Source organism: Natator depressus, chromosome 22 (genome assembly GCF_965152275.1).
Source record: "Natator depressus isolate rNatDep1 chromosome 22, rNatDep2.hap1, whole genome shotgun sequence".
NCBI lineage: Eukaryota > Metazoa > Chordata > Testudines > Cheloniidae > Natator > Natator depressus.
The window spans coordinates 5,763,773-5,789,183 of record NC_134255.1 but is presented as its reverse complement, the minus strand read 5'-3'; the positions used below and the strand labels follow the sequence as shown (position 1 = coordinate 5,789,183).

The window sequence follows — 25,411 nt, the reverse complement described above, 5'->3', positions numbered from 1 at the left end:
CAGCAGCCCAGCCCAGGGCCCTTAATGGGAGCCGGGGATGGATGGATGGATGGATGGATGAATGAATGGGCCCTTTCTGCCTCGGTCTCTCATCGTCCTCCAGCCTGAGTCAATGTAGCCCCTCACGACAGCTACAGCCTGGGAGTCTGCTTCTGTTTATAACCTGACTGGAGTTGGTTTCATTGGACCCCTTCACCCCCATGATGTCTCATTGGCTGGGAACGTAATTGCATCACACTGCCTGCTCCAAATGGAGGCTCTGGAATTAGTGGAGAACAGACACAATTCTCTCCATTAAGGGGCACGTATTCTGGCCCAACAGCAAAGAGAGAGGGCGCCTCTGTTCCTTTCAGCTGAATCATAAAACCATGGACCATTTGTGGTTGCTAAATCTCCCATGGCACTGTGAGCAAAGGCCAGGCTCTCAGTCCTGGTGTCGTGGCTCAGATCCAGCTGGGTAATTGCACTCCACCTCTCAATCCCCTCTGCAGCATTAGTGGGACAGGGAATCATGCTCCACTCCATGTGCTGAGCCATTGTGCAGTGTTACGTTCCACCCCAGAGGTGGGTGAAGTGATTGATCTCCCCTCCTTAGGGCGAGATCCTGCAAGGGGTGAGCTCTCTCTGAGCTGTGCTGAGAAGCTCCCAACTGCCATTTGTGTCAGTGGGAGTTGAGGGCATTCCACTCCCTATATGAGTCTCTCAGCACCCTGAGACTATAATTTTTGCAAGTTTATGTGGAAAGCACTTTTTGAATCTCTCTGGAGGCAAGACAGTGGGGGCTGGCTCCAGCTCCATGTATCCCCTCTATAAGATGTTGCCAATGTTGAAGATTTATTTTCATTTAATCAGCGGGATGATAAAAATCCAGGGTTTTGATTTTCTATTTGTTTCTTGTCTGAGTCTGGAAAATCCTGCCTCTTGCCTGATGAGATTCAAGAGCCCTTTGTAGTAGGTCAACACCAGGGATTGAACCTGGGACATCCAGCATTAAAGCCTTTATCACTAGAGTTGAAGGAGCAACTCCTCCATGCAGTAGCAGTAGTAGACTCATATCCTCTGTGGCCCAGCCGTTGAAGGGCATTGAATAGTGGGTTATGCCTGCAAGAGTTAGACCAGTGATTGAAAAGACCTGTCCTGGTCTAGATGGCCACCAAGAGGTGAGCCACCATATCTGCCGAATCCTGAAGCTCCTCACAGAGGAACAGGTAAGTGGGATCTCTTTCCAGGTCCAGAGCTTCCAGTCTGTGAGGCATGTTGTGCACTCTAAAAGCCGGTAACAGAGATGCCCTGGAATGCTGCTGGCAGACTTGCAGAGAGAAGCACAAAGACCTTGGCAAAAAGGTGACCAGCAGCTCTAGCTGCCTGTCTTAAATAGCCTGCTGTAAAGAGGCTGCAGGGAAAGGAGTAGAGAACTGACAGTCATGCAGGAAAGAAGGAGTAAAGATCTTCATTGGGTCAGATAAGCAATAAGCTGGGAGATGCTGCCACAAAGCTCTTGAGGGTCACCATGGAAGATGCATTCTATCTTGGAATGGGTCAGTCTCCGAAGGTTCAGAGCTTGCATTTACTTCAGATAGGCCTCATCTGAGCCATTCCCACCTCTCTGGCCTCCAGAATGAGGCAGGGGCCTGGTGGGTCACGGGGAGGAGAGAATTATCGGCAAGGTGTTTGAACCTTAGCACTTCACTTTGAGCTTAGGGTGAAGGAGTGGGGGGGCGGAGGGGATGGGCCAAGGGCTAGCCTGCCCTTAAGCCCAGCTTCGAACAGGGCTTGAAGTAGACTCTGCTGTCTAGTCCTGTCATAGTACCATCTGAACAGGGCCGGCAAGAGCTTTCCAGCAAGTCTCCCTCTTTAATTAATCTTTGAATGGAAATGGTTGGCTGGATGATGAGCAGAGGAGGAGTGTGTGTGTGTGTGTGCGTGTGTGCAGGGGAGGGGGGGAGCGTGGGCCTGGAACCCTGGAAAAACAGCCTGTTTCTTTCAGCTCCTGGCAGAATGGAGCTCCCCCCACCCCCATCCCTCCAGATGTTCACTGTGTTTATAGCTGCTGAAGCAGGAGACAGAACTCCCTCATTAATACGTTTTTCTTGCTTGCTCTTTTACATTGAAGCCAGAAGTCTCGGCTCAGAGGCTGCAGCTGGATAAGAGCTGGGGGTGGGGAAGAGAGAGGGGAGGTGTGTGCGAACCTCCCATCCCATTCAACTTCCCCCCGCCCCCAAATCCTCCCAAAATACACATGCCCTGAAAAAGAAAAAACACTAGCAGATTTTTTATTTCAGAAAGTAAACACTCAGGCCATGGGGGTCTGGAGGTTATGGGAAAAGAGGAAACCATCAGCCTAATCAGGCAGGGACACACTTCCCCTGCTGAAATAAACCAGAAATCATTGCATTACAGGGCTCCTCCACGGTTAACCCCCGTGCTGCCACCACAGCTGAGTGATGGTGAGCTGGGGAAAACTCTGAGTTTGCTCAAACATCCCCCCCCGCCCCCCGACTTCCAGCCAGAATGGGATACAGCCAGCAAAGGGGGGGCGGGGGGGAGGCAGGAGGCAGCGTTTGATATTAACCCTTGAAATGGCAGGCCTTTTACAAAAATCCAACAGAGAAGTTATCATTTCCTACTAAATTCTACAAGGTTTGTGGACCACCTTATAGAATTTCACAGCAAATTTTATCTCTATTTTAGAATTCTATAGAATGGTTCCAAAAACCGATAGAGAGGAGATCATTCTCTATTAGAATCAATAAGATTACAGGATCCTATTCAACTTCCATAGAACCCTCTTAGTTTTAAATTGTGGAAGACTTTTGCATAAGAGTCATTAGATTATGAATACTTAAACTGTAAATTTGTTGGGACGGGGACCATGTGTTTGTTGTGTGTTTGCACAGTGTCTAACACAGTGGGGACCTGGGCCATGATTAGGTGCTACTGCTATACTAATAACAATGAGTAGGGTACGTATGACTGAATCACGCACCCTCTGGACCAAATTTTCCAATAGGTCTCGCGCTATTGCCTCTAAGTCTGCACTTGGACCTTTCCTATGTCCAGTTTGTGGTCCTGGAGCTAGCTCCTGTCAATGGACAGATGATAGTGGTGCTCTGCATAAAAGGGATGGTGCAGACAAATTTCTAAAAGTAACTGAGTTTGAAACGTTTCAGAGTAACAGCCGTGTTAGTTGTGTTCGCAAAAAGAAAAGGAGGACTCGTGGCACCTTAGAGACTAACCAATTTATTTGAGCATAAGCTTTCGTGAGCTACAGCTCACTTCATCGGATGCGTACTGTGGAAAATACAGAAGGTGTTTTTATACATGCAAACCATGAAAAAATGGGTGTTTATCACTACAAAAGGTTTTCTCTCCCCCCACCCCACTCTCCTGTTGGTAATAGCTTATCTAAAGTGATCACTCTCCTTACAATAAGAAAAGGAGTACTTGTGGCACCTTAGAGACTAACCAATTTATTTGAGCATAAGCTTTCGTGAGCTACAGCTCACTTCCAGCCCTCACTTCCTTACAATGTGTATGATAATCAAGGTGGGCCATTTCCAGCACAAATCCAGGGTTTAACAAGAACGTCTGAGGAACTTGAGTTTGAAACTCTGTTGATCATTGTAAATTAATAAATAATATTAGGCAATTGTATACTACCTGCAAACTCTAGCGAGGTACTCACCTGGCACCCATCACCCTAGGATCTGAGCAGCACTCTGTCATAATCTGTTTATCCTCTCTACATCCCTGGAGCTAGGGAAGTATTAGGCTCATTTAACAGATGGGAAACTGAGTCGGAGAGGTTATAGCTGGGATTTCCTTGGGCTTCTTAGAAAGTTAGGCAGCCCACTCCACAGGGTTTGGGACCTAACTCCCTTAGCTTGCCGGACAACAAAACGACAGATGAAACACAGGGATGATAAATGCAAAGTGATGCATGCTGGAAAACATCATCCCAATTATACGTAGCAAATGATGGGGTCTCAATTAGCTGTTGCCACTCAAGAAAGTGATCTTGGAGTCATCATGGATAGTTCTCTGAAAACATCCACTCAATGTACAGTGGCAGTCAAAAAAACTAGCAGAATGTTAGAAACCGTTAGGAAAGGGATAGATAAGACAGAAGTATCATAATGTCACTATATAAATCCATGGTAAGCCCACACCTTGAATACTGCCTGCAGATCTGGTCACCCCATCTCAAAAAAAGATATTCAGAGTGGAAGAGGTACAGAGAGGGGCAACAAAAAATTATTAGGGGAATGGAACAGCTTCCATACAGAGGAGAGATTAAAAAGACTGGGGCAGCTCACCTTGGAAAAGAGGTGACTGAGGGGGGACATGATAGAGATCTGTAACATCATGAATGGTGTGGAGCAGGTGCATAAGGAAGTAATATTTACCTCTTCGTATAACACAAGCGCTGGGGATCACCCAATTAAATTAATAGGCGGCAGGTTTAAAACAAACATAAGGCAGTATTTCTTCACACAACGCACAGTCAGCCTGTGGAACTCATTGCCAGGGGATTTTGTGAGGGCCAAACATATAACTGTGTTCAGAAAAGAAACTGATAAGTTCCTGAAGGATAGGTCTATCTATGGCTATTAGCCCAGATAGTCAGGGACACAATCCCATGATGTGGGTGTCCCTAAGCCTCTGACTGCCAGATTCTGGGACTGGATGACAGGGGATCGATCACTTGGTAATTGCTCTGTTCTGTTCATTCCCCCTGAAGCACCTGGCATTGGCAACTGTCAGAACACAGGATACTGGGCTAGCTGGAGCATTGGTCTGACCCAGTATGTCTTTTATTATGCTTTGGAAATCCCAGCCTATGTGTCACAGAGCACAGGGAGTCTGCAGTAGAGTTGGGAACTGAGTACAGGTCTCTTAAGACTTAGCCCAGCATGACTCTCTGTCTTCCCCATCATTAATATTTTGTGAGGATCAGGGCAGGAGCAAAACCCAAGACCTTATTTTAAATCTAGGAGACACAATCTTTGCAATGATAATCCTGGGCAACCTTCTTTTACTTAAAACAGTCTCAGAGATCATGTCTGACTATCCAGCAAGATCACTAGTGATCTCGGCCGGATTTACACCAGTGACCCAGTGGTGAAAGGTTCCACTTATGGTCCCCTAAGCCATCATCCAGCCCCTTTCAATGCCACCACTATAATGCAGCACGTCCCAAGAGCGCAGTGTGATGGAGACCGGCAGAGTCACCAGGCTTCCCCCTTGCTGTCTCAAGAATGCCCTTGAATAAGTACATGTTACCACTTCTTAGGGGGGATTGAGGACTTGAATGCAAACTAAATTCCATGTGGATACTACTGTTGGGCAGATTTCGAAAGGTTTGGAGTTGGTGTCCAGCTCAGATAAGCACCCGAGTTTAGATGCCTCTTTGTGTCTTATCTGAGCTATTTGAATGCCTTGAGTCTGCAAAACTGGGCTGGAAATGTCATGGGAGCAGGCTTTCTTGTGCTGTTTTGGGTTTGTATAATTATTTGTAGTGCCTAGAGATCCCAGTCCAGATTGGACCTTCATTGTGCTAGGCACTGTGCAAACATATAGTAAGAGATAGTCCCAGGCCCCAAAGAGCTTGCACTGTAAGGGTGTGAGGGGAAACTGAGCAGAAGTGACTTGGACAGCAGGTGAGTGGGAGGGGTGGAAGTAGAACCCAGGTCTCCTGACTCCTTATGTAGTGTCCTATCCACTGCCATGCTGGTTCTTCTGATTTCTGGCCTTGTTTGGATCCCAGCATTGCAGAGGTATGTGAATGCCAGTAATAATGGCATGAAGGTACCCAAATGACTTTGAACTTTCATATCTTAGATGTGGATTTTGGCTCCTTTTTTGGTGGCAAAAGGACCCTGCCCAGATCTTCCCGAAGTTTGGGGTAACTCCTATGTATGGTTTTAGTTCGGTCTCATCTCTGGATCTTGTGCTCTCCAAATTGGGTTTCTTGCCTTCCATAGATAACCCAGATAGGAATATTGGGTTTTTACTGTGCTTTCTGCCGGCTCACTAAACCTTGTTCCTCTTCAGCTCTGCTGCTTGAATAGGGCTCATAATTCAATTGGAAAGAACATTCTGCAGCTCCTTGTTGGCCTAAGTAGCCAGCAGATACATTCAGTTGAGGTCTCTGCCGTCATGGCTGTTTTGTCTCTTGCTTCTATGATCCTGTCAAGAAGGAAAGATTCTCCTGTGGTGAAAACACTGGACTGGGAGACCTGGATTTGATTCTTCTCTTTGCCCTTACTGAAGATGTGCGTGTGTGGGGATTAATACCTTGCAAGTGTGTTGGGAGGCTTAATTAATTAACATTAGTAATGTGCTTTCAGACCCTGGGAAGGAAGGTGCTGTACAAATGCTGAGTATTGCAATCATTTGCTCCCTCCCATTTCCAAAAAATGTTGGACAGACAAACCTCTCCTCCCACGAAGCAGAAAATCCCCTCTGCACGGTAGATGTCTTAAGCAATACCAAGGCACTAGAAAGCCTTGATAGGCTGTCCCCATGAAGCTATGCACAGTCTTCAGAACACGTGCCGAAGTTTGCCCCGAATCTCTGGTCTCTTGAATAGCAAGCCTAATTGCGGGAAAGCTGCTTTTCAGCACACAGGATGGGCCCTTCCTCGTGGGTTTTTAGTATCAAGAGGCTTTGTAAAGTTGCAGTGTGTTGACTGTTGAATATTTCACAATGGATTAAATACTGCTCCTCTCCTCGCAGCTGTTTCGCAGGGAGGCAGGCTGGATCTCTCCGGCAGTCGGAGGGACTAACGGGATTGGGTGTGTGTGTGGGGTTTGGGCAGAGAGTTTGCATAGAAACTGAAGGGGACGGTGTAGCAATTGCTCTTAGCCAGGGGCGAGCAGCAGAATGGGTTGTGTTTTTGCTGGGGTGGTTCCTATTAGCAGTGGGAAAGGTTTGGGATTTGCAGGCGGAGCTTGCTTTATAAGCCCTCTCTGCTGTGTTATAATTATGGTGCTAGATTCTCAGCTGGTGTGAATTGGTGCAGCTCCGTTAAGACCAGCTGAGACACTTCACTTCTTAAAAGGACAATTCCATATTTCCAACGTTCATGGTTTAATCCTTTGGCAGTGCACCCACCCATGCGCACGCACGCCCCTCTGGGATGTGGAGGTTAGCAAATGGTCATGAACAAATCAGCGCTTCCTCCATGGATATGTCTACACAGGGATCAAACCCCTGTGGCTGGCCTGGGTCAGCTGACTTGGGCTCTGGGTCTGAAGAATTGCTGTGTAGACATTCGGGTGTCGGCTGGAGCCTGACCTCTGGGACCCAGGGAAGGTCCTAGAGCTCAGACTCCAGTCTGAGCCCAAACATCTACACAGTGATTTTTAGCCTTGCAGCCCAAGCTCTGCAATCATGGGGCTGTGCCACAGGGCTTTTATCCCCATGTAGACGTACCCCATATAAAAACCCACTCAACCATCACTATTAGCAGAGGCTTCCCTTTAGCTCAAAAATAGATGTATATTACATTGACCCTCCCTTGGGTTTCAGTTAAAATGTTTTGTGCAGTTGAACCCAGAAAATAGTTGTGAGGTTTGTGAGATCTGAATTTCATCCCTACCCTTCCCATGTGACATTAGCTTCTTGGCTGTTGGGATCATAAACGCCAGCCAAATTTGGCTCTTGGAGGCATGAGCAACTCCCACTGACTTCAGTGCAAATTGTACATGAGGACAGAATCTATCCTTTAAAATATAAGGGCCAAATCCTGGCCCCACTTAAGTCACTTGCAAATCTCCCGTTGACTGCAGTGGGCCTGCATCTGACTCTAGTGCAGCATGAAAGTATTAACCGCCCAAATGTGCTCAGGGGGAACTTTGCCATTGACTGCAACTGCGGCAGGATAAAGAACAAGAGGTCAAAAAGCTCTTCATGGAACTATACATGCAGACACAACAGACCATGCATAACCAACAATGTATCCTCCCAGAAAACATCTCAGGTAATGACAATGGATGGGTATTAGAATATTTGCATGGAAAAGAAAGACTGGGCAATATATGTCTCTCAGCTAGTGATGGGCAAGCTGGTTTTGGTAAATAAGAACTAACCCACACCTTCCCCCCGAGGTCATATATAACTATTTTTTGCCAAACAAAAATGGTGAGAGAACTCCTTCTCTTCCTTCTTCTTCTTCTTCTTCATTGTCATGCTGGTCTCTGCATCACCACGATTCAAACAGGATCTAAGGCATTCATGGTGGTGGGCAAGGTGCAAGGATCTAAGTAGAAGAGAATAGGGAAAAAAAAGTGAGGATATGCCTTGAGGGAGGCTGTTCAGTTGGGATTTCTGACCTGGCCAGTGCCAGAAATCTTACGAAAGGATCTCTCATTGTGAGATTTCAACCTGGTTTTGCAGGCCAATGGGGTCGGGATAACTGTAGATGCTAGAGATGGAAAAGGTCAACCCATGCCAGTTGCAATGCAGTGTGGTGGTGTTAATGTGAATGACAACACAGGACGCAGGGCAAAGGAGAGTCTGGCCCTAGATGTTTACTACTTTATGCTAACTAAATAAAAAGTAAGAAGGAAAAATCTGAATATGTCAGGAGAAATTTCGGATCAGCCTCCCATAGAATTGGTGATAGTTTCACCACTTGGGACTTTTAATCCAGACTGGATGAGGCAAATTTTTCCCCCTTCTTCCCTTGCCCTGTACTGTGTGTTGCCGTTTATATTAGGAATAACACCTAGCTCTACTCCAGTGCTTTCAGCTCTGATTAGCATTTTGCAAAGGAGGTTGGTATCATTAGCCATGTTTTACAGAAGGGGAAAGTGAGGCACGGGGCAGTGACTTGTCCAGGGTTACGCATCAGGTCAGTGGGCGAGCCAGCGAGTGGAAAAGGCTACTAACACCAAATGGTTACAGTTTACACCCTCTTTGCACTGGTTTAAATGACTAAACAAGGTGTAATACAACAGGGAATGCAACCCCCAGGCTCTTATCAGAGTGAGGCCCGAGGCTGCCAATTTCAGTAAGGCTGCTCAGAAGTTGTCGTTCAAAACTGTTTTTTGATGGAAAACTTGGGGCTTCGACTCCAACAAATTTGTTCACAGAGTGTCTGCTTTCTACGGAAAATTCCAGTGTTTTGTCAATAAACTGAATGTCCAAACCCAAACATTTTTCAGCTGAAAACCAAATGTTTTGGTTTTGATATTTCCATAAAAAGTGGGAGTTTTCCACGGAAAATGCCAACAAAAACAAAAAAGAATGAATTTTTTCTCAATTTTTTGCGGAAACAACACCCTGTTTTCCCACCAGCTCTAAAATTCCAGGAACAGATCCGAATTGCTCCATAGTACAGGACTGTCTGAATCCAGGATTCTGAACTAGTGATTATCTAAACTAAGCCTGCAGAGGGGGAACTCTGCACCAGATTAAAGAGAGTGACCCATGCATGGAAAGAATTGACCTCCTATCTCAGATCAGACAGCGTTTGAAAGGATCTTTCTTTCATGCAATTTGTGTGTCAGCCTGTATCTCTCCACAGCAGTATTTGTGGATCACATTCATTCCATATTTTCTAGCCTGGGAAACCTACTCCAGTGGTTCTCAACCTTTACAGACGACTGTACCCCTTTCAGGAGTCTGGTTTGTCTTGCGTACCCCCAAGTTTCACCTCACTTAAAAACTACTTGATTTAGTTGGGGATTGGTCCTGCTTTGAGCAGGGGGTTGAACTAGATGACCTCCTGAGGTCCCTTCCAACCCTGATATTCTATGATACTTGCTTACAAAATCAGACATAAAAATACAAAAGTGTCCCAGCACCCTACTACTGAAAAATTGCTTACTTTCTCATTTTTACCATATACTTATAAAATAAATCGATTGGAATATAAATATTGTACTTACATTTCAGTGTATAGTATACAGCAGTATAAACATAGTCTGTATGGAATTTTAGTTTGTACTGGCTTCGCTAGTGCTTTTTATGTAGCCTGTTGTAAAACTAGGCGAATATCTAGACAACTTGATGTACTCCCTAGAGGACACCTACCCCTGGTTGAGAACCACTGACTTACCCTTTCATTTGGGCTAAAACGTCCAGGTGAGAATGAATTTGCACAATGCCTTGAAAATGTCATTTCACTTCATTTCAAGTCAGCTCATCTCCCTCCAAATTTTGTAGCCACTGAGAATAGAAGGTACCTTCTGAAATCCTCCCCGGCCCTCTCATGGTTCATTAGCCACCAGTTTATGGTGACATCAGACCATTCCAGCTGTGCTTTCTGCTCCACGCCCACCCAAAACAAGATGGTTTTATCAGGGCTTTCCCACATTTGCCAAGTGGAAGTCAACATCCCACTCCCCGTCTCTGCCACTCCTCACTTCATTAGCGTTCTAGATGTTTATAAATGGAAGAGATAATATTTTTAGTTTCCAGTTTGAGTTTCCAGGGCAGCCACTTTCTAAAGCACTTAGGAAGTTTAGAGAAGAGGAGGTTATATAAACGGCTTTTCCTCCTGGGCTCTTATTAATCGAGTGGCTAGGGGAGCCGTTCCCATAGCTCTCAGGAGAAAGGGCACTGGCTGGGTGAGAGGGGGCCCTGGTTAACGTGTTGAACCTTTCTGCTCTCTCCTTCTCAATCCATTTCTTGAGATGAATTAGGGAGGAACTCAAGCTGCAAAGTTCAGACCTGGATCTATGCTTTTCAACTCACCACAATTCAGAGGTTCTTAGATCAGAGAAGCTCTGTCTACTGGTTACCATAGAGGACCGGGTATCAGAAGAAGTAGGTGCTATTCTCTAGCTCTGCTATTGGATTATTGCATGGCTTTGGGAAAGTCAATTAATCTCCTGGAATGAAATATTTGGATGAGTGAAAACCTCCCTGTAGTTTGACCTAAAACCTTTGCATTGGCAGAGGGTACAGTAAGTATGATTTGAATAGCAATGTGCATTGTGGCAAGTTATTCTTTGTGTTTTTACTACAAAATCCCACATATATATGTGTGTGCACATGCACACTCATTAGTTTTTTTTCTGGCAAGCTGCAAAGCATCTCTAAACCTCCTCAACACTTTCCCACCCATGCTCCAGCAGCAATGGCTGTCGAGAACAGGCCAGGAGCAATAAAGGAGACGTGTGGGTTTTGAAAACAGGAGCTAACTTCATGTCCAGTTCCCACCAGAATGGAAACAAAGCTCTGTCTCCTCCCCCATCTCCTTCCTCTCACTTTCTCCCTGGGACAAGAGTTAGGATCTGGGATCTTACTGCTTCACTTGTGTGGAAAGAGGTTTGACCACACTAGCAGCTCCAGCTGTTCCAGGGCTGGAACTGGAGGTCCACAGGAAATCAGCTCATTAGTCTGCAGACCCTCCTCCTGGTCTTCCAGCCATACACTGTCGGTGTGAAAATAATTATTTCAATGGCCAAGGATGGAAAATAATGATTTAGTTGGGGCAAGGGGGATGCACTCCACTAATGCTGACTACAGACTTGGCAGAAAGCAACCGTATTTCCCCTTGGTCTGGGGAGCATGTGTGACATGGTAGGGGGAGGTGTTGGACATCTGGAGAGATTTAGCAGTGTTGTGCTCTTTTGTTTGCGTTTACACATGAGCTAAAGCCCAGCAAATTCCCCCAAAGAAGCAGAAGGCGATGGATGGAGAAAGTGAAACTAGCCCCTTATTCTGAGCAGGAACAAGTTGTGTTTGACCGCTCTGCTTCTGCGTGACCCATTCTTGTGATTCTGAATTGAAGTTGAGTCAAGACAGCTTACTAGACTTGCTGAGCCGATGGGCTCGGCTGTTCTGGCAGCTCCTGTGTGCCTACCATGTGGAGAAAGATCATCTGAACTTTCCTGACAGGCCAAAAATGTTTCAAGATGGATTTGGGGTGAAGGTTCAGGTCAGTTCTTATTTTATCCAGACCAGGTTGGCCTTTATTTGAGAGACATATTTTGCCCTCTTGCCCTTGATGCCAAAACACTAATGAGTCTTTATCTATATTATGTTGTACTCAAGTTATGGATCCAATCCTTTTGCGGTCACGGTCAATGGCAAACTCATGTGAGAAGGATCAGGTTTCTATCTACTCATGCTACTATAATTTTGGGGCTACTCTATTCCTAGGAAGAACGCACAATGTTTGCAAGATGTACATAGATATTAAACACATCCTCTTTTTGGAGAACTATATCCTACATTTATAGGAGGGGGATTTATGCAATATAAACCCATGTAGAGGAATAAATATAGTTTTGGGAATCAGGAAGTCCTGAGTTCTAATAGTTCTAATCCCAGTTTTGCCACAGATTTACTTTGGCCAAGTCATTTAAGCTCTCTGCTTCAGTTTGCTTGCCTGTCAAAGGGGGATAGTAATATTAACCCACTTGAGAAGGGCGTGTGAAGATTAATCAATAAATGTTCAGTACTTTGAAAGATTTTGGATAGGTTCTTCAGTCTAGAGAACAAAGTGGCTGGGAACTATAGCTAGTTAAATTCAGATCTGAAATAAGGCACAGGGTATTTTTTAAGTGATGGTAATTAACCATTGGATAAACTTACTAAGGGATGTGATGGAGAATCCACCACATGGCGTCTTTGTCACAACTGGGTATCTTCTGAAAGATACCCTCTAGGCTTGACCAGCAACTGGATGTAGGAACTGCTGGGTGAAATTCCCTGGCCTGTGCTATGCAGGAGGTCAGACTAGATAATCACAATGATCTATGACTGTATGAATACAAAGGGTCTGATTTGCAGAAGCGCTGAGTGTCTCCAGCTCCAGTTGGAGCCAGTGGGAGCTGCAGGCATGCATGCTGTTGTTAGCTAGCCATGATGGGGGCTGAGGGTGGGCAGACAGACAGGGAAGTGAAGTGATCTTGTACTCCTAAAACCACTATGTCCTGAAAGCTCCATTCTACCGATCTTAAACATTTCAAAAACTGAAGTAACTGGTGGTGACAGTGATAACAGATAAATAAGGGTGAGGATCTTTCCACTGGGGGTGGAGGGCCCTGCAGACCAGCTGTCTCCTTCCCATTTGTACCGACAAGGCTTCTGGGCCGAGGGAAGCTAATCAGGAGACCCTCATGGGGAGAGAGGCGTGTTATTTAATTAGCCTTACAATGGACTGACTTGGAGACACGTGGTGGCTCTAAGAGAGGGAGATAGATGTCCTTTTAGCTGGGCTAATTGTTAGGAAATAGCGGGGTCTTTGTTCAGGCCTAGCATGCGGCCTGTGATCTCTCAGAGCCCAGGGGCTGCCCCGCTTATAATTTTAGACAGATCTATTCAGGCTTGCTCTGTAGCGCAAGGCAGAACAAGAGCAGCATTGTTGTGCGGCCAGGATTGCCATCCAAAACACCCACCCTGAAAAATGCAAACACGTGTAGAGCGGAGTATTTTCTCAGCCATTTATTCTCTATAAGGCAGGGCTGCCAAGCGGAGACAATTGGGAGGGGCGAGATTTCCAATGCGGAGAGTGCTGAGCAAGACTTTTTGAAATGAAATGCACACAGACAAAATCCTTTACTGCGAGAGTGAGGAACTCATTAGAAACAGCTCCCGAATAAGCATCTCCTTTCTGAAGGGGCAGATCTGGCAGAGGACAGATTAGGACTTTACTGGGACTGGGCCCACTCAAAACGCCAGCAGCAAACTAGTTAAGGGCCTGATCCTGCAGCTCCGTAGATAGGCAGCTGGTGTGCCAGGAACACAGCTTGTTACACTAATCGTATTCCTTAGCTTGAGCTTCCTCCATCTGTGTGTTGTGTCTCCTCAAATGTTTGATTGACATCTCTCTGGGGAAGGGACTGTCTTTCCATACTATGTGTGTACAGCACCTGGCACAGTGGGACCCGGTTTCCTGATTGGAGCCTCCTGCTGCTACTCCAATAGGAAAGATGACTAACCATAATTCTCCCTCTACTGAGTCTTTCCATCAAAGCCAGTGCAAAGGTTCTCTCTCAATCTAAGTAATTACACAGCCCCCACCACTTCAGGAGCCGAGCACTTCCCAGGTACTTATGGATTGATCTTTACAACACCCCTGCAAAGCTGGAAAGTATTATTATTATTATTTATTATTCTAGTAAAGATTAGGAACTGGGACACACGGAATGATCTGCACAAGGTCACAGAAGATGTATCTGACACCACTAGGAATTGATCTTGCAACAGTTGAGTGGGGCTGGGCTGGGAAACTGTTTTCCCATCCTCTGAGAATTTTCAGGGTTTTGAAAAATGTTCTTGTCTGGAATCGGGATGAAAAGTCAAACTCAAAATTTTCAGGGACCAGCAAACTGGAAAAAAAAAATCAGTTCAGGTCAATTGAAATGTTTCATTCTGATTGCCGCCTTCTTTCTTTGTGACTTTTCTTAGTGTTACTTACGTTAAATTTCAAAATGAAAAGTTGTTTTGAAACAACCCCACCCCTGAAACGTTTTGTTTCAAAAATGTGGAAACTTTTTTTCAATTTTTTTCCAAATTGGGAAAGTCATTGAAACGGACCCATTCCCGTGGCCTAAAAAAGAGCTCTGTGGACCCCAAAACTTGCCTCTCTCACCAACCAAAGTTGTCCAATATAAGATATTCCCTCACCGGCCTTGTCTCTCCCGTTCCCTTGAACTGTTTTGGTTTCCGTGAATCAGCATTTTTCAATTAAAATACCCTTTGTCAGAGAATTCCTCAGTAGCTCTGCTCCTGAGCCCCTGACTGGTGTCTTCCCCGCATGGCCATCCTTGGGGTGTTGAGGGATGTGCTCTAGAATTTCATTTCCTGAACCACTCATGTTCATTTTGCTCATATGTCTGAAGCATTCAACACATGCAAAATTATATCTGTTTGATGGCTGCAATTTCTTAGGCTGAGTATTGTACTAGGCTGAGCTTTGGGCTTGGACTGTCTGACTGCCAATGCCCTCATGGAAACAAATTGCGGTTCTCCCGTGATCTCTCTTGGAGTGAGGTTGTTCAATAACCATGGCGAAGCCGAGAAATATGCATTCCAAATAGCTGTTTGCTGTGTGGAAAATTTTCCCCTGGTTTGTCAGAGTAGTAATAGCCTGTGATTCCATTGCACATTTGGGAACAAAAATCCCAATTTCCCAGTGGGAGCGGATAACAGAGCAGATTAAATCTACAGTCTGGGGTGAAGGGAGAGGCTGGGCAATGTATAGAGATGAACCCAGAATAAGAATCAGAATTTCCCTGAAGTCCAAGTGGGGTCAGACCTGGCGTTTCAGTCTAGACTCGTTTCTAGCAATACAGCGTGAACATGTTCACTGTTTGTTCACTGCCAGAGACCTATGGAATGCCAAAATCAAAGTCGCAAGCACAAATAAGTTCTCTGGGTCTCAGCCTGGCCCCTGTTTGTTCATATTACAAAGCTACTGAGCTTGTTGACCTACTTCACCAACGTTTGATGCTCTTGGCTGCAAAGAAGCCCAGGGCTGGACTAGCAGGGATGCTGCATATTGGACTGAGTAGACCTGGGTGTGGGGGTGACCCTGAGAATGGAATAACCTCAAGTCAGGCTTGAGGTGTGTTGGCCTGGGGTGAGGAAGGTAGGGTGCTTGTTGTGTTTGGAGTAATTGTGAAGAGTCTAGAGCGAAGTAACAACAAAAAAAGGGATACTTTTATTAGGAGTTCAATGCAACTGCCTGAGATGGGGAATTGGAACAGTATGTGAGCAGCCAGTACTTCAGGGTGCAGATTTCAGAGTAGCAGCCATGTTAGTCTGTATTCGCAAAAAGAAAAGGAGGACTTGTGGCATCTTAGAGACTAACCAATTTATTTGAGCATAAGCTTTCGTGAGCTACAGCTCACTTCATCGGATGCATAAAAGTGGAAAATGCAGTGAGGAGGTTTTTATACACACAGGGTGGTTACAAAGATTTCCACCTGCATAGCTCTCCAAGCAGGGTAACGAATGAGTGCCAATGTGCCCCACTAATGAACTTCAGCAGAGGAGGGTTACCTTGCCAGGACACCGACTGGCTACTCAAGGTGAAACCAAAGCCAAGAGTCACCTTCCAAAGATTCCGTTTCAGTCCACTCCAGGGGACCAAAGTTGTTGCCCCCTGATGGCTGTGTGAAGATCTGTGTGAACTGAAGTGGTGGCCAGTGCATAGCTGGAGGCATTTCACAGCCCATACCAGGACGGTACCTTTGTGAGCCATCTCGGCTGAGAAGCTAGTGAGTGGATGAATAATGGAGGCTGTTTGTCAGAGACAGTTCCCCTAGATGGGTAACTGGGCAACAAAATGGCCGATTAAATTCAATGTTGATAAATGCAAAGTAATGCACATGGGAAAACGTAATCCCAACTATACATATAAAATGATGAGGTCTAAATTAGCTGTTACCACTCAAGAAAGAGATCTTGGAGTCATTGTGGATAGTTCTCTGAAAACATCCACTCAGTGTGCAGCGGCAGTCAAAAAAGCAAACAGAATGTTGGGAATTATCAAGAAAGGGTTAGATAATAAGACAGAAAATATCATATTTATCATATATAAATCCATGGTATGCCCACATCTTTAATATTGTGCTCAGATGTGGTCACCTCATCTCAAAAAAGGTATATTGGAATTCAGAAAAGGGCAACAGAAGTGATTAGGGGTATGGAACAGCTGCCATATGAGGAGAGATTAATAAGATTGGGACTTTTCAGCTTGGAAAAGAGACACTAAGGGGGGATATGATAGAGGGCTATAAAATCATGACTGGTGTGGAGAAAGTAAATAAGGAAGTGTTATTTACTCCTTCTCATAACACAAGAACTAGGGGTCACCAAATGAAATCAATAGGCAGCAGGTTTAAAACAAACAAAAGGAAGTATTTCTCCACACAACACACAGTCAGTCTGTGGAATTCCTTGCCAGAGGATGTTGTGAAGGCCAAGACTATAACAAAGTTTAAAAAAGAACTAGATAAATTAATGGAAGATAGGTCCATCAATGGCTATTAGCCAGGATGGGCAGGGATGGTGTCCCTAGTCTCTGTTTCCCATAAGCTGGGAATGGGCAACAGGGGATGGATCACTTGATGCTGCCCAGCTCTGTTCATTCCCTCTGGGGCACCTGGCATTGGCTACTGTCGGAAGACAGGATACTGGGCTAGATGGACCTTTGCTCTGACCCAGTATGGCCATTCTTATGTTCTTAGATCTGCACTGAGGGACAATTAGGGAAAGCTTGGGTGATAACTATCATCCAGATCTTGGTTCATTGGGGACCTCCGGAGCCCAAGTATATGAGTCTTTCCAGGCTTTTAAGGTAAGATGCAAGTTGCTTACATCCTCTGCAAGTCATGGACCTGTAACACACAGCAATAGTAGGTCCTGGGAGTCACGGGCCAGAGCAGTTTGAATGCTGGAGAAGTCCCCATTTATGTGCCATGTTAGCTGATATTGGGGACCAAACTAGGGACCTCAAAACGTAAGTCTCTACAGTTCAAGCTGTGGGCCCTGTAACAGACTGCGGTTCCCTGGGGATCAGGAGGAACACACAGCACATGCTGACTAATGGGTTAGACTTACCCTGCTGCTTCCTGTCTGTAAAGAAAAGACTTGGGTCACCAGGCTGCCAATCCAGCCCCATTTACCAGCATAGACCAACCATCTCTAATGCTTCCCAGCTATTACGGTGCGTGAAAGAGTTTCTCATATCATTTTAAATTCCAGGAAAGGTATCTCCCTGAGGAACATGCCTAGCAGCCACTTACTTTTCCCTCTCATCGCCTTTCACCAGCTCCACACCCAGCAGCCTCCTCCCTTGCTTTTTTCCTTTCGTGGGGAGGTGACCGCTGTGCTTTCCCTCAGTGACCCTCTTGCAATAAATCCTTTCACGTCTCTGTTTCCCCTTGGAATCACGTGCCATTTGTTCCCTTTGCTCCTGATTTTTGTCTGATGCCCTCTGGATATCGTTTACTTGACAGGTCATCAAACCGAGGCCCTGGCCACTTGCAGCCATTAAGAAAATCTCATTGCAATTTTGGGCCGGGCTTCAATTTGGCTAATTATGTTCTGCTATAAATATCCCCCTGTGGTTTTAATTGGCTAGGGTATTCTTAATTTCCTGTCCTTAACTGCTGCATGGTGGTGTTGTGTGCTGTTAAAACAGCTGCTGCGTTTCACCCCAGACCTGACTGCATCTCAGTGGTTGAGGGGAGGGAGTGGAAGTGATTCCTTTATGCAGTCAGTAGGACATCAGTTTGAGAATGTCCTCTCTCCTCGGCAATAAGAGAGGGAAATTTTGGAGGAGGGGAGATGAGTGGGGCATTACAGCTGCATAAAATCTGGAAGTTCTCAGAATGGCTATTTTCAGACTGCAGTTTGGCTCTGCCAAATTGAAAGGGCCAGAACCAGAAAGACATGCTGGGAAGAGCAGTATTGTTAACCCCAAGTCTCGAATGAGGCCCCAATCTGTGACACCTTTCACTAACACTAAATTCCTTTACTGTTGTTGTTATGTAAAACAAACAAAACAAAACAAAGGCCTCACTGGGAACAAGGGGACTTTATTGTCTGCCCTTTCTTTGTTCCAAAGGACTGAGAAGCAACTGGGTTCCACTGTAGAAGGAGGGCAAATGGTTATCTCTGAACAACAGCAGAATCTTTTTAACTTATCAGTGAGAAGAGGGCCGTTCTCAACATCTCAGCTGCGAGATCATGTCCTCCTCTGTAGGAGAGAAGCTTAATGGTGATGAACACTCAGTAATGAGAGAGCATGGAAAGAAAGGGGGAATCTTGAATGTTCAAGAGGAAAGATTTTTCTAATGTTTGCAAACAGGAATTGCTCTGGCAAGCGCTGAGGCTATCTTGAATGCAAATGGGAGGACTTGAATGCAAATGGTCACATCCCAGCTGAAGAAACTACTCGGTGGACTTTTTCCATGCCTTCCCAAACACACACAGCCCTTGAGTGTCTCAGCTGGAGTTCAGAGCCAGGGCTTTCATGTCTCAAGCTCTGAAATGAGTCCAAATTAAGGCAGCAATGAGGCTGTTGTTGCTGGTCTGAAAGAGAGAGGCTGGACTACTAGGAATTCTCTAGCTGCAGCCTCCCAGATGTTCCCTTCTCTCCTGATCTTGTGGGTTCTCCTACCAATACCGTCTGCAGCCTCTGGTTTTCCAGAATTTGTGGTTGGATTTTAGTGCCTCCTTTTTCATCCCTGGAGCAGTGAAGTGAAACAGAAGGTTGGAGGAGCAAGAACCTACTACAACCATGTTGTGACCTCATCTCGTTCGTTTGGCTGGGCCAGAACGTAGTGGGGAGTCCAAGAATCTGTGCGTATACCGAAATATACTTCCTAAGAAAAACCTCTTTATTGCATTTGACCAGAAGGGAAGATGCTCACTTCGGGTGCTCGGGATCCCAGCCAGTCCATGGAATTTTATCACTTGAAGTAGGATTATTGCCCCATGGGACTAGGGCTTGACTACGGGAGATGAGGGCTTTGGCCCCTCTGGCAGAGTTTTTTAATTCTCCTGCCTGTCATTACAGCACTCTGCATATCCCACTGGCTGACCCTTCCACGCTCCCTCCTAGGTACGTTCTCATGGATGATGTTGACAGCCCATCCCCATCAGCCAACCACTGGGGCAAGACTCTGAGCATGTCTCATCTCGTAGCATGTGTCATCTTGTTTCATTCTGAGGATTGTGGTTTGCTGCAGGAGGCTGGGGCTAAATGTGAAGAGCCTGGATTATCGAACGCCTCTGAATGGTTGGGTCATTTTAATACTGTGGGGACCACAGGTGCATTTTGATGGCTTCATCATTACAGCCAAAAATCTGCAGCCAGCTATGTAATCGGTCTCCCCCTCCCCCAGCGTGCCATTCCCCATAGCAAATTACAGCATGCATGTATATATGCTCACACATGCATAGTCCTTGAGGTTACAGCATTCCTGGGAAACATAGGAAGGGAAAGATTATCGGCCTGTGTAAATTGCATCATGTTTCCCTTCCCAAGCCTGCGCTGGAACAAGTCCGACAGAAGGGCAGCTGTTTCTTTTGCATCAGCTTTTGATTTTGAACTGGAAAGGTTCTTCTCTAACCTCGTCCTTTCTTTGTTACTCATCTCCACTTTTGTCTCTCTCCCTGTTTCCCAGTCATACCAGGAGAAGAGCAAAACTAAAATAAAAATCTATGAAGAGAGCAAAAGGGAAATACAAGCCCTCAGCACAGCATCTCACTAACAGAGGAACAGGGTGAAATAAGAACCGTGTATTGCTATTGATCATGCTTTTTCAGATTCAGATTTCCAGTTTTATTGCTGCATTAGATACCGAAGAAGAATGCTTATCACTTGTGCACAGCTTTTCATGGGCAGGTCTCAAAGCACTTTTGAAAAGTGGGTAGGAATTAGTATCCCTGTGGGGAAACTGAGGCAGTGGCTGACCTTTTTTGAGCTCCCGCAGTGGATCAGTGGCTGAGCTGGGAATAGAATCCAGGAGCCTGGTTCTCATTTTGCTGGAGTTCCACGGCTAGAGTAGGGTAAAGGGGATTTAGGTGCCTAAAGGCGGGCGCTTAGTAAGATTTTTTTGAAAAGCACTGAAGTGGATTACGTGCCTAACGCTGTATCTGCAAAGGGACTTGGGCATGGCGATGCTAAGCCATAGTTCGGATGCGGTAGGTGTGCCATGGTATCGGACCCCTCGGTATGCCTAGTTTGAGAATCCTGCCAAGGCTTCGGTGTGAAGTAGGGTGCCAAATAGCTCAGTAGTGTCCGAACGCAGGCAGTTTTGCCCATGCCCACAGGCAGAAGCTTAGGTGCCTACAGGACTTTACCAGCAGAAACTTCAGAGCAATGGGAATTTAGGCACCTATGGGGTTGGGCCGCAGCTGAGTGGGGGTTTTGAGTGGTGCCTAAATCTTTTTGTGGTTCTAGCCGTTAAGTTTAATTGAATGTCAGTGGGAGTCAGGAGCCTAACTTGTTTCAGCACTCTGTGCCTGTCTGCTTCTTTAGGCACCTAAATAGATGGAAGATTTGGGGATTAGTGAGAATCAAGCCCCATGGCTCTGACTCCTTGTTATTCAACCCCACTGCCTCCTAAGCCACATGGCTCTTTCCTCTAGAAATGTGCTCTCGGTCAATGGTAAAACTACCACTAGGGACAACTAGAAATAGCCCTGAGCTACAACGTTTGTATCTGCATCTAGACATAGGTAAGCTTTGGCGATGAGGCGAGTCTATTCAGATTCTTATACCTGTTAGGAATCGGGATTTTGGTTCATCCCTTCCTAGATAATAGAGCTAGCCATGCAATTTGGATCCAGACTGCCTCCCGTTTCTGTGGTGTTCAGATCTGGAATGGAGAATTCAGCCCATCTCTGAGAAAAAGGATCCAGTCTCTCTCAGCATATAACAGAGACTGTTAGCTTTTGAGAGTGAGAACCACAACGGCAGGTTGCTAAGGACATTTGTTTTGGTCTTTTTTACACTTATACCGGTAAATTGACATCTCTGAGTCATAAGCTCCTTTCTTGCTCTGCCGTTTGTGGTCTGAAGCTTTTGCTACCTATAAAACATACTGTATTTTATGTGAAAACCGAGATTCTTCTCTTCAGTTAAGTTCACGACACACTGGTTGATATTGATCTCACATCTTTATAGCACCTTTCAAGCCCCTTTACAAACCAGTTGTGCAAACTAGAGCTGTACTAAATAACTTCCAACCATTTCAGGCATTCATGCCTGCACATGCGTGTGCGCACAGGCACTTTCTCTCTCTCTTCCTGCCTTTCTCTCCCCTCCCCATGCACACACAAACAAACCCCAGAATGCACATACATTTCCCCCTCCCCCCCACACACACAATCCCATCAGCATGCATGCACTTCCTTGAGCATACATGCCACACAGATACGCAATGAATGCAGCCACTTCTGGTGTGGCGTGCATCAGGCTGCATAACTGTGCACAGCAACTCTTGACAGTTCAGGTGTGGGAGTGAACAGTACCAGGAGGAAAGCAGTTGTCTTGGATTCAACAAGAATTCGACATCTTGGATAATCAAAAGTGTCTCCACAGGATAGCTTGCCATGACAAGTTGTGTTTTCTCATCGAGTCCTAGTCGAAGATTCCTAGTGCTGGTTTTTTAATAAATACATGTCTTTTTGTTCAGTTTTTAGCTGTGAACAGACACCCTAGGTGACAGAAGGCTCTATGAAGGCATGTAGCTATGCAGTTATCTCCTAGCTGGGCCTGAGCCATAGCCCACTGAAATCAATGGAGAGTCTCTCCATTGACTTCAATGGGCTTTGGCTCAATCAGCTCTGTGTATAGCTGAGACCAAACTGTGGTATCATCCTGCCGTAGTCTTATTTGCTTATTTTTATCCATCCCGACTAGAAAAGACCTATAGGATTTCATGGAGAATGATAGGGATAGAATGGCTTAATTGCTCTATAGAATGGAGCTCGTTCTCTATTCAATTCTTCCTAGGGTTTCAGAGTAAATTCTGTAGCATTTTAGTGGGGAGCAGCCCAATTAAATTCGATAGGACATTTTCCTGGGACCTTCCCCTCCAACCCCACCGTCGAGGAGGCGCCTGGAACTTTCTCTCCAGCCAGCTCCTAGATGGGACTTGTTTTCCCTCCAGCACTAGGTGGATAGGGCATGGGACCTTCTCCCCACTCACCTTAATGGGAGAGGCATGGGACTTTCCCTCTCCACACACCCTATCTATGGGGCATGGGACTTTACTGGAATATGGGGCCTTCCCCCCCAGCCGGACCCTCTAGTTGGGCAGGGAACTCCCCCTTCCTCCATCGGCTGGGTGGGGCAGGGTCCCTCTCCATTGTGGAGGGGCTGGTGCGCCCTGCCCTCTCCAAGGCGCCCGGAACCGTGCGCGCCTCTCTGGGCTTTGGAGGCCGGCTGGGCGGAGGAAGCCGGGTCCCTCCCCCGGCCGCTGTCACCGAAGCTGAGCCCGGCCCATCTCCCTCCCCTTCCCTGCAGCCCGGAGCTCCTCACCCCAACCGCTTCTCGCTGGGCTAGGGGTGAGGGGCGGGGAGGGGGGGGCGACTCAGCTGCGGCGGCTGTGAGAAGATCCGCCCTAGAAGAATAAGAGCGAGGGAGTGCGGAAGGCAGCGAAAGGAGAGATACCGACCCCGTCGGGCCGAGGAGGAGGAGAAGGGCCAGGCTGAGCGTGGGACCGGGGAAGGAGGGAGGGGAGGAGAGACGCTCCCCCTTCTTCTCCAAGCGCTCAACTTTGCGCCAGGCAGGCAGGGGCGCACAGCACCCTTCCCAGTAGGGGGGCCCGGGAATCCAGGCACCAACCTCTCCTCCCCTTACCCCCTGGACAGTGACTATTTACACATAAATCCGAGGGAAGCCGGGAGCGAACCATGAAGGCGGCGGTGGACTTGAAACCCACCCTGACCATCATCAAAACTGAGAAGGTGGATGTGGATTTCTTCCCTTCCCCGGGTAAGCTTGCCGGCGGCTGCCTCCCACCCCCACCGGAGCTAGGAGCGGGGGTGTCTGTGGCGAGGGAGGGGGGTAAGTTTCACGGCTGGATCCTTGCTCTTGGAGGCGGGGTAGGGTGGGGTGGGTTAATATATTGTGTCTGGTCTGTGCGCTCTGATCCTGGCTCTGGTTAGTACATTTCACTGCTGCAGCCTTAGGTCTGTGATCTTGGCTTTTGGGGGGGGACACGGGGTTAATTTCACTGCTGGAGCTTTTGGTCGCTGATTCGGGATCTCTGGTGCTTGGGATTCATTTCACTGCTGGATCTATGCCGGGAGATGTCTCGCCTGCACTGTGGGACCACTGGGCCTGGGAAGGCGATCCCAGGGGCATGTTGTCGCGGCAGTCGGTCTCTAGCTGAAGTTCATTGGGAGGGTTGGCTGCGGCTCTGTTGCATTGCGGCCCCTTCGGATCTGTTTGACCAGGTTCTAAGATTCTTGTCCCCTGGGATTCATGAGAATCTTTCCCCTCGGTGCAGTTTATTTTTGCAGCTGTTCTTTTAGGAGGTGGGAGATGGGGGTAAAATATTTGCCTTGCGAGTTTTGCAAAATGTGTGGGCTGAAATTGTAACCACCCCTCCACTTCCCCCCCTACCCCCCCCCCAACTTTTATTGTAACGGGATCTGCTGCAGGCGACCTCTTCCCTTTCCCCTCCCTCCCTCGTAACTCCCTGTATACAAGCCTGAGGAATCGAGAAACGCATTTAGGGAAGATGGGGATAAAGCAAAATGCTCTGATCTCGGATCAGTTGTAAGACTGTTTTATTGCCGACACGAATGCTTCTCTCACGTGGTTCTCCCTTCTCTAGATGGTTTGTTCTACTTAGCGAGGGACAAGTGACTAAGGAGAGATTTGGAGAAGGGGAAGCAGCTTTGATCACTTTTACACAGAGAAACCACCTCTCTCCCTCATTCAAATGTCCGAGCGGTTGTTATTACTGAGGCAGCTCTTAGTGCCTCACACAAGATCCTGGAAATATCTTGTGCCCACCAAACCCCGAGCCTAGCATATGGGCCCATCAGCAGACCTGTTAAACATTTAAACCAGTGAGCATTGCTGCGGCTGTTGCTTCTCTCTCTTTCCCTGGAGAATGTGTGTGTTGGGAGGGGAGCTGATGTTATCTTGAGAGGGTGTTTCAGTAACATGTTGCTATGTGTTTATTGTTACCCACTATAAGTTGAGCTGCTGCTTTCTGTGGTTAACACTAATAGTTCAGTCTCTGCCATAATAAGGGCTGCTGTTCTCATCCTAACCTCATTTAACTTGCCTGTCTGTCCCCCAACGCTCAAGTAACTTCCATTGCAGCTTTTGCTGGGGGAGAGTGTAGGTCTTTAATCATGAAAGGGCCTGCGGCAAAAACTTTTCCATCTAGGTCCAAGAGGGGGGTAAGCTCAGCCCCATAGCTCCTCTCCATTGCTAGAGTAGTGGCAAGATCTCCCGTTGATTGAAATTGCCGTCTCTGGCTTTTGTAGGGTACCAGTGTAATAAATAAATAAACCAGTCGGAGAGTTCTGCATTTCTTGGTCAATTATTGAGTTTCTAGGAAATCCAGTCTGGGCTCTGTTCCTGCCAGTTGAAGTGCTTTCAGACTGCATGTGGGAAATGAAGTGACAGCTGACAGTAGAAATACAAGGGGCCAGCAATGGTTTAGTGGTGAGCATACTAGCTCGTAGTTTATCTCTGCATCAGATCAGCTTGTCTGGAGATAGCTACCGTAAATCAATACATGTTTAGGTTGCACAACATCACATGCAAGTGCAGGCATCCATGTATATGCAGCCTGATTATTCAAAGGCAGCTTCAGTGGAAATTTGCAGATGCTCAGCACCTCTGGCAATCAGACCAGTGATGTCTATGGCCCTGTAATGTTGTGACACTGGGTACAAATCTCAAAAGCACCTAAGTCCCATTTTCAGAAGCAATTTAGGGACTTAAGAGTCTAAGTTTCAT

General features: G+C 46.6%; 1 protein-coding gene across 2 annotated transcripts in view; it reads left to right on the top strand.

Annotated features, from left to right (window-relative positions):
• ETS1 (ETS proto-oncogene 1, transcription factor) overlaps positions 1 to 25,411 on the top strand; it is a 121,476-nt gene that overhangs the window by 26,243 nt on the left and 69,822 nt on the right. Inside the window, exon 1 of one of the 2 annotated variants that reach the window (XM_074936521.1) lies at positions 23,115 to 23,422. The exons of the other annotated variant lie outside the window; for it this stretch is intronic. Within the exon in view, the coding sequence (XP_074792622.1) occupies positions 23,341 to 23,422 (82 nt within the window). The 5' untranslated portion in view covers positions 23,115 to 23,340. Of the gene's footprint in view, positions 1 to 23,114; positions 23,423 to 25,411 lie in introns of those variants that run through there. 2 annotated transcript variants of the gene reach the window in all.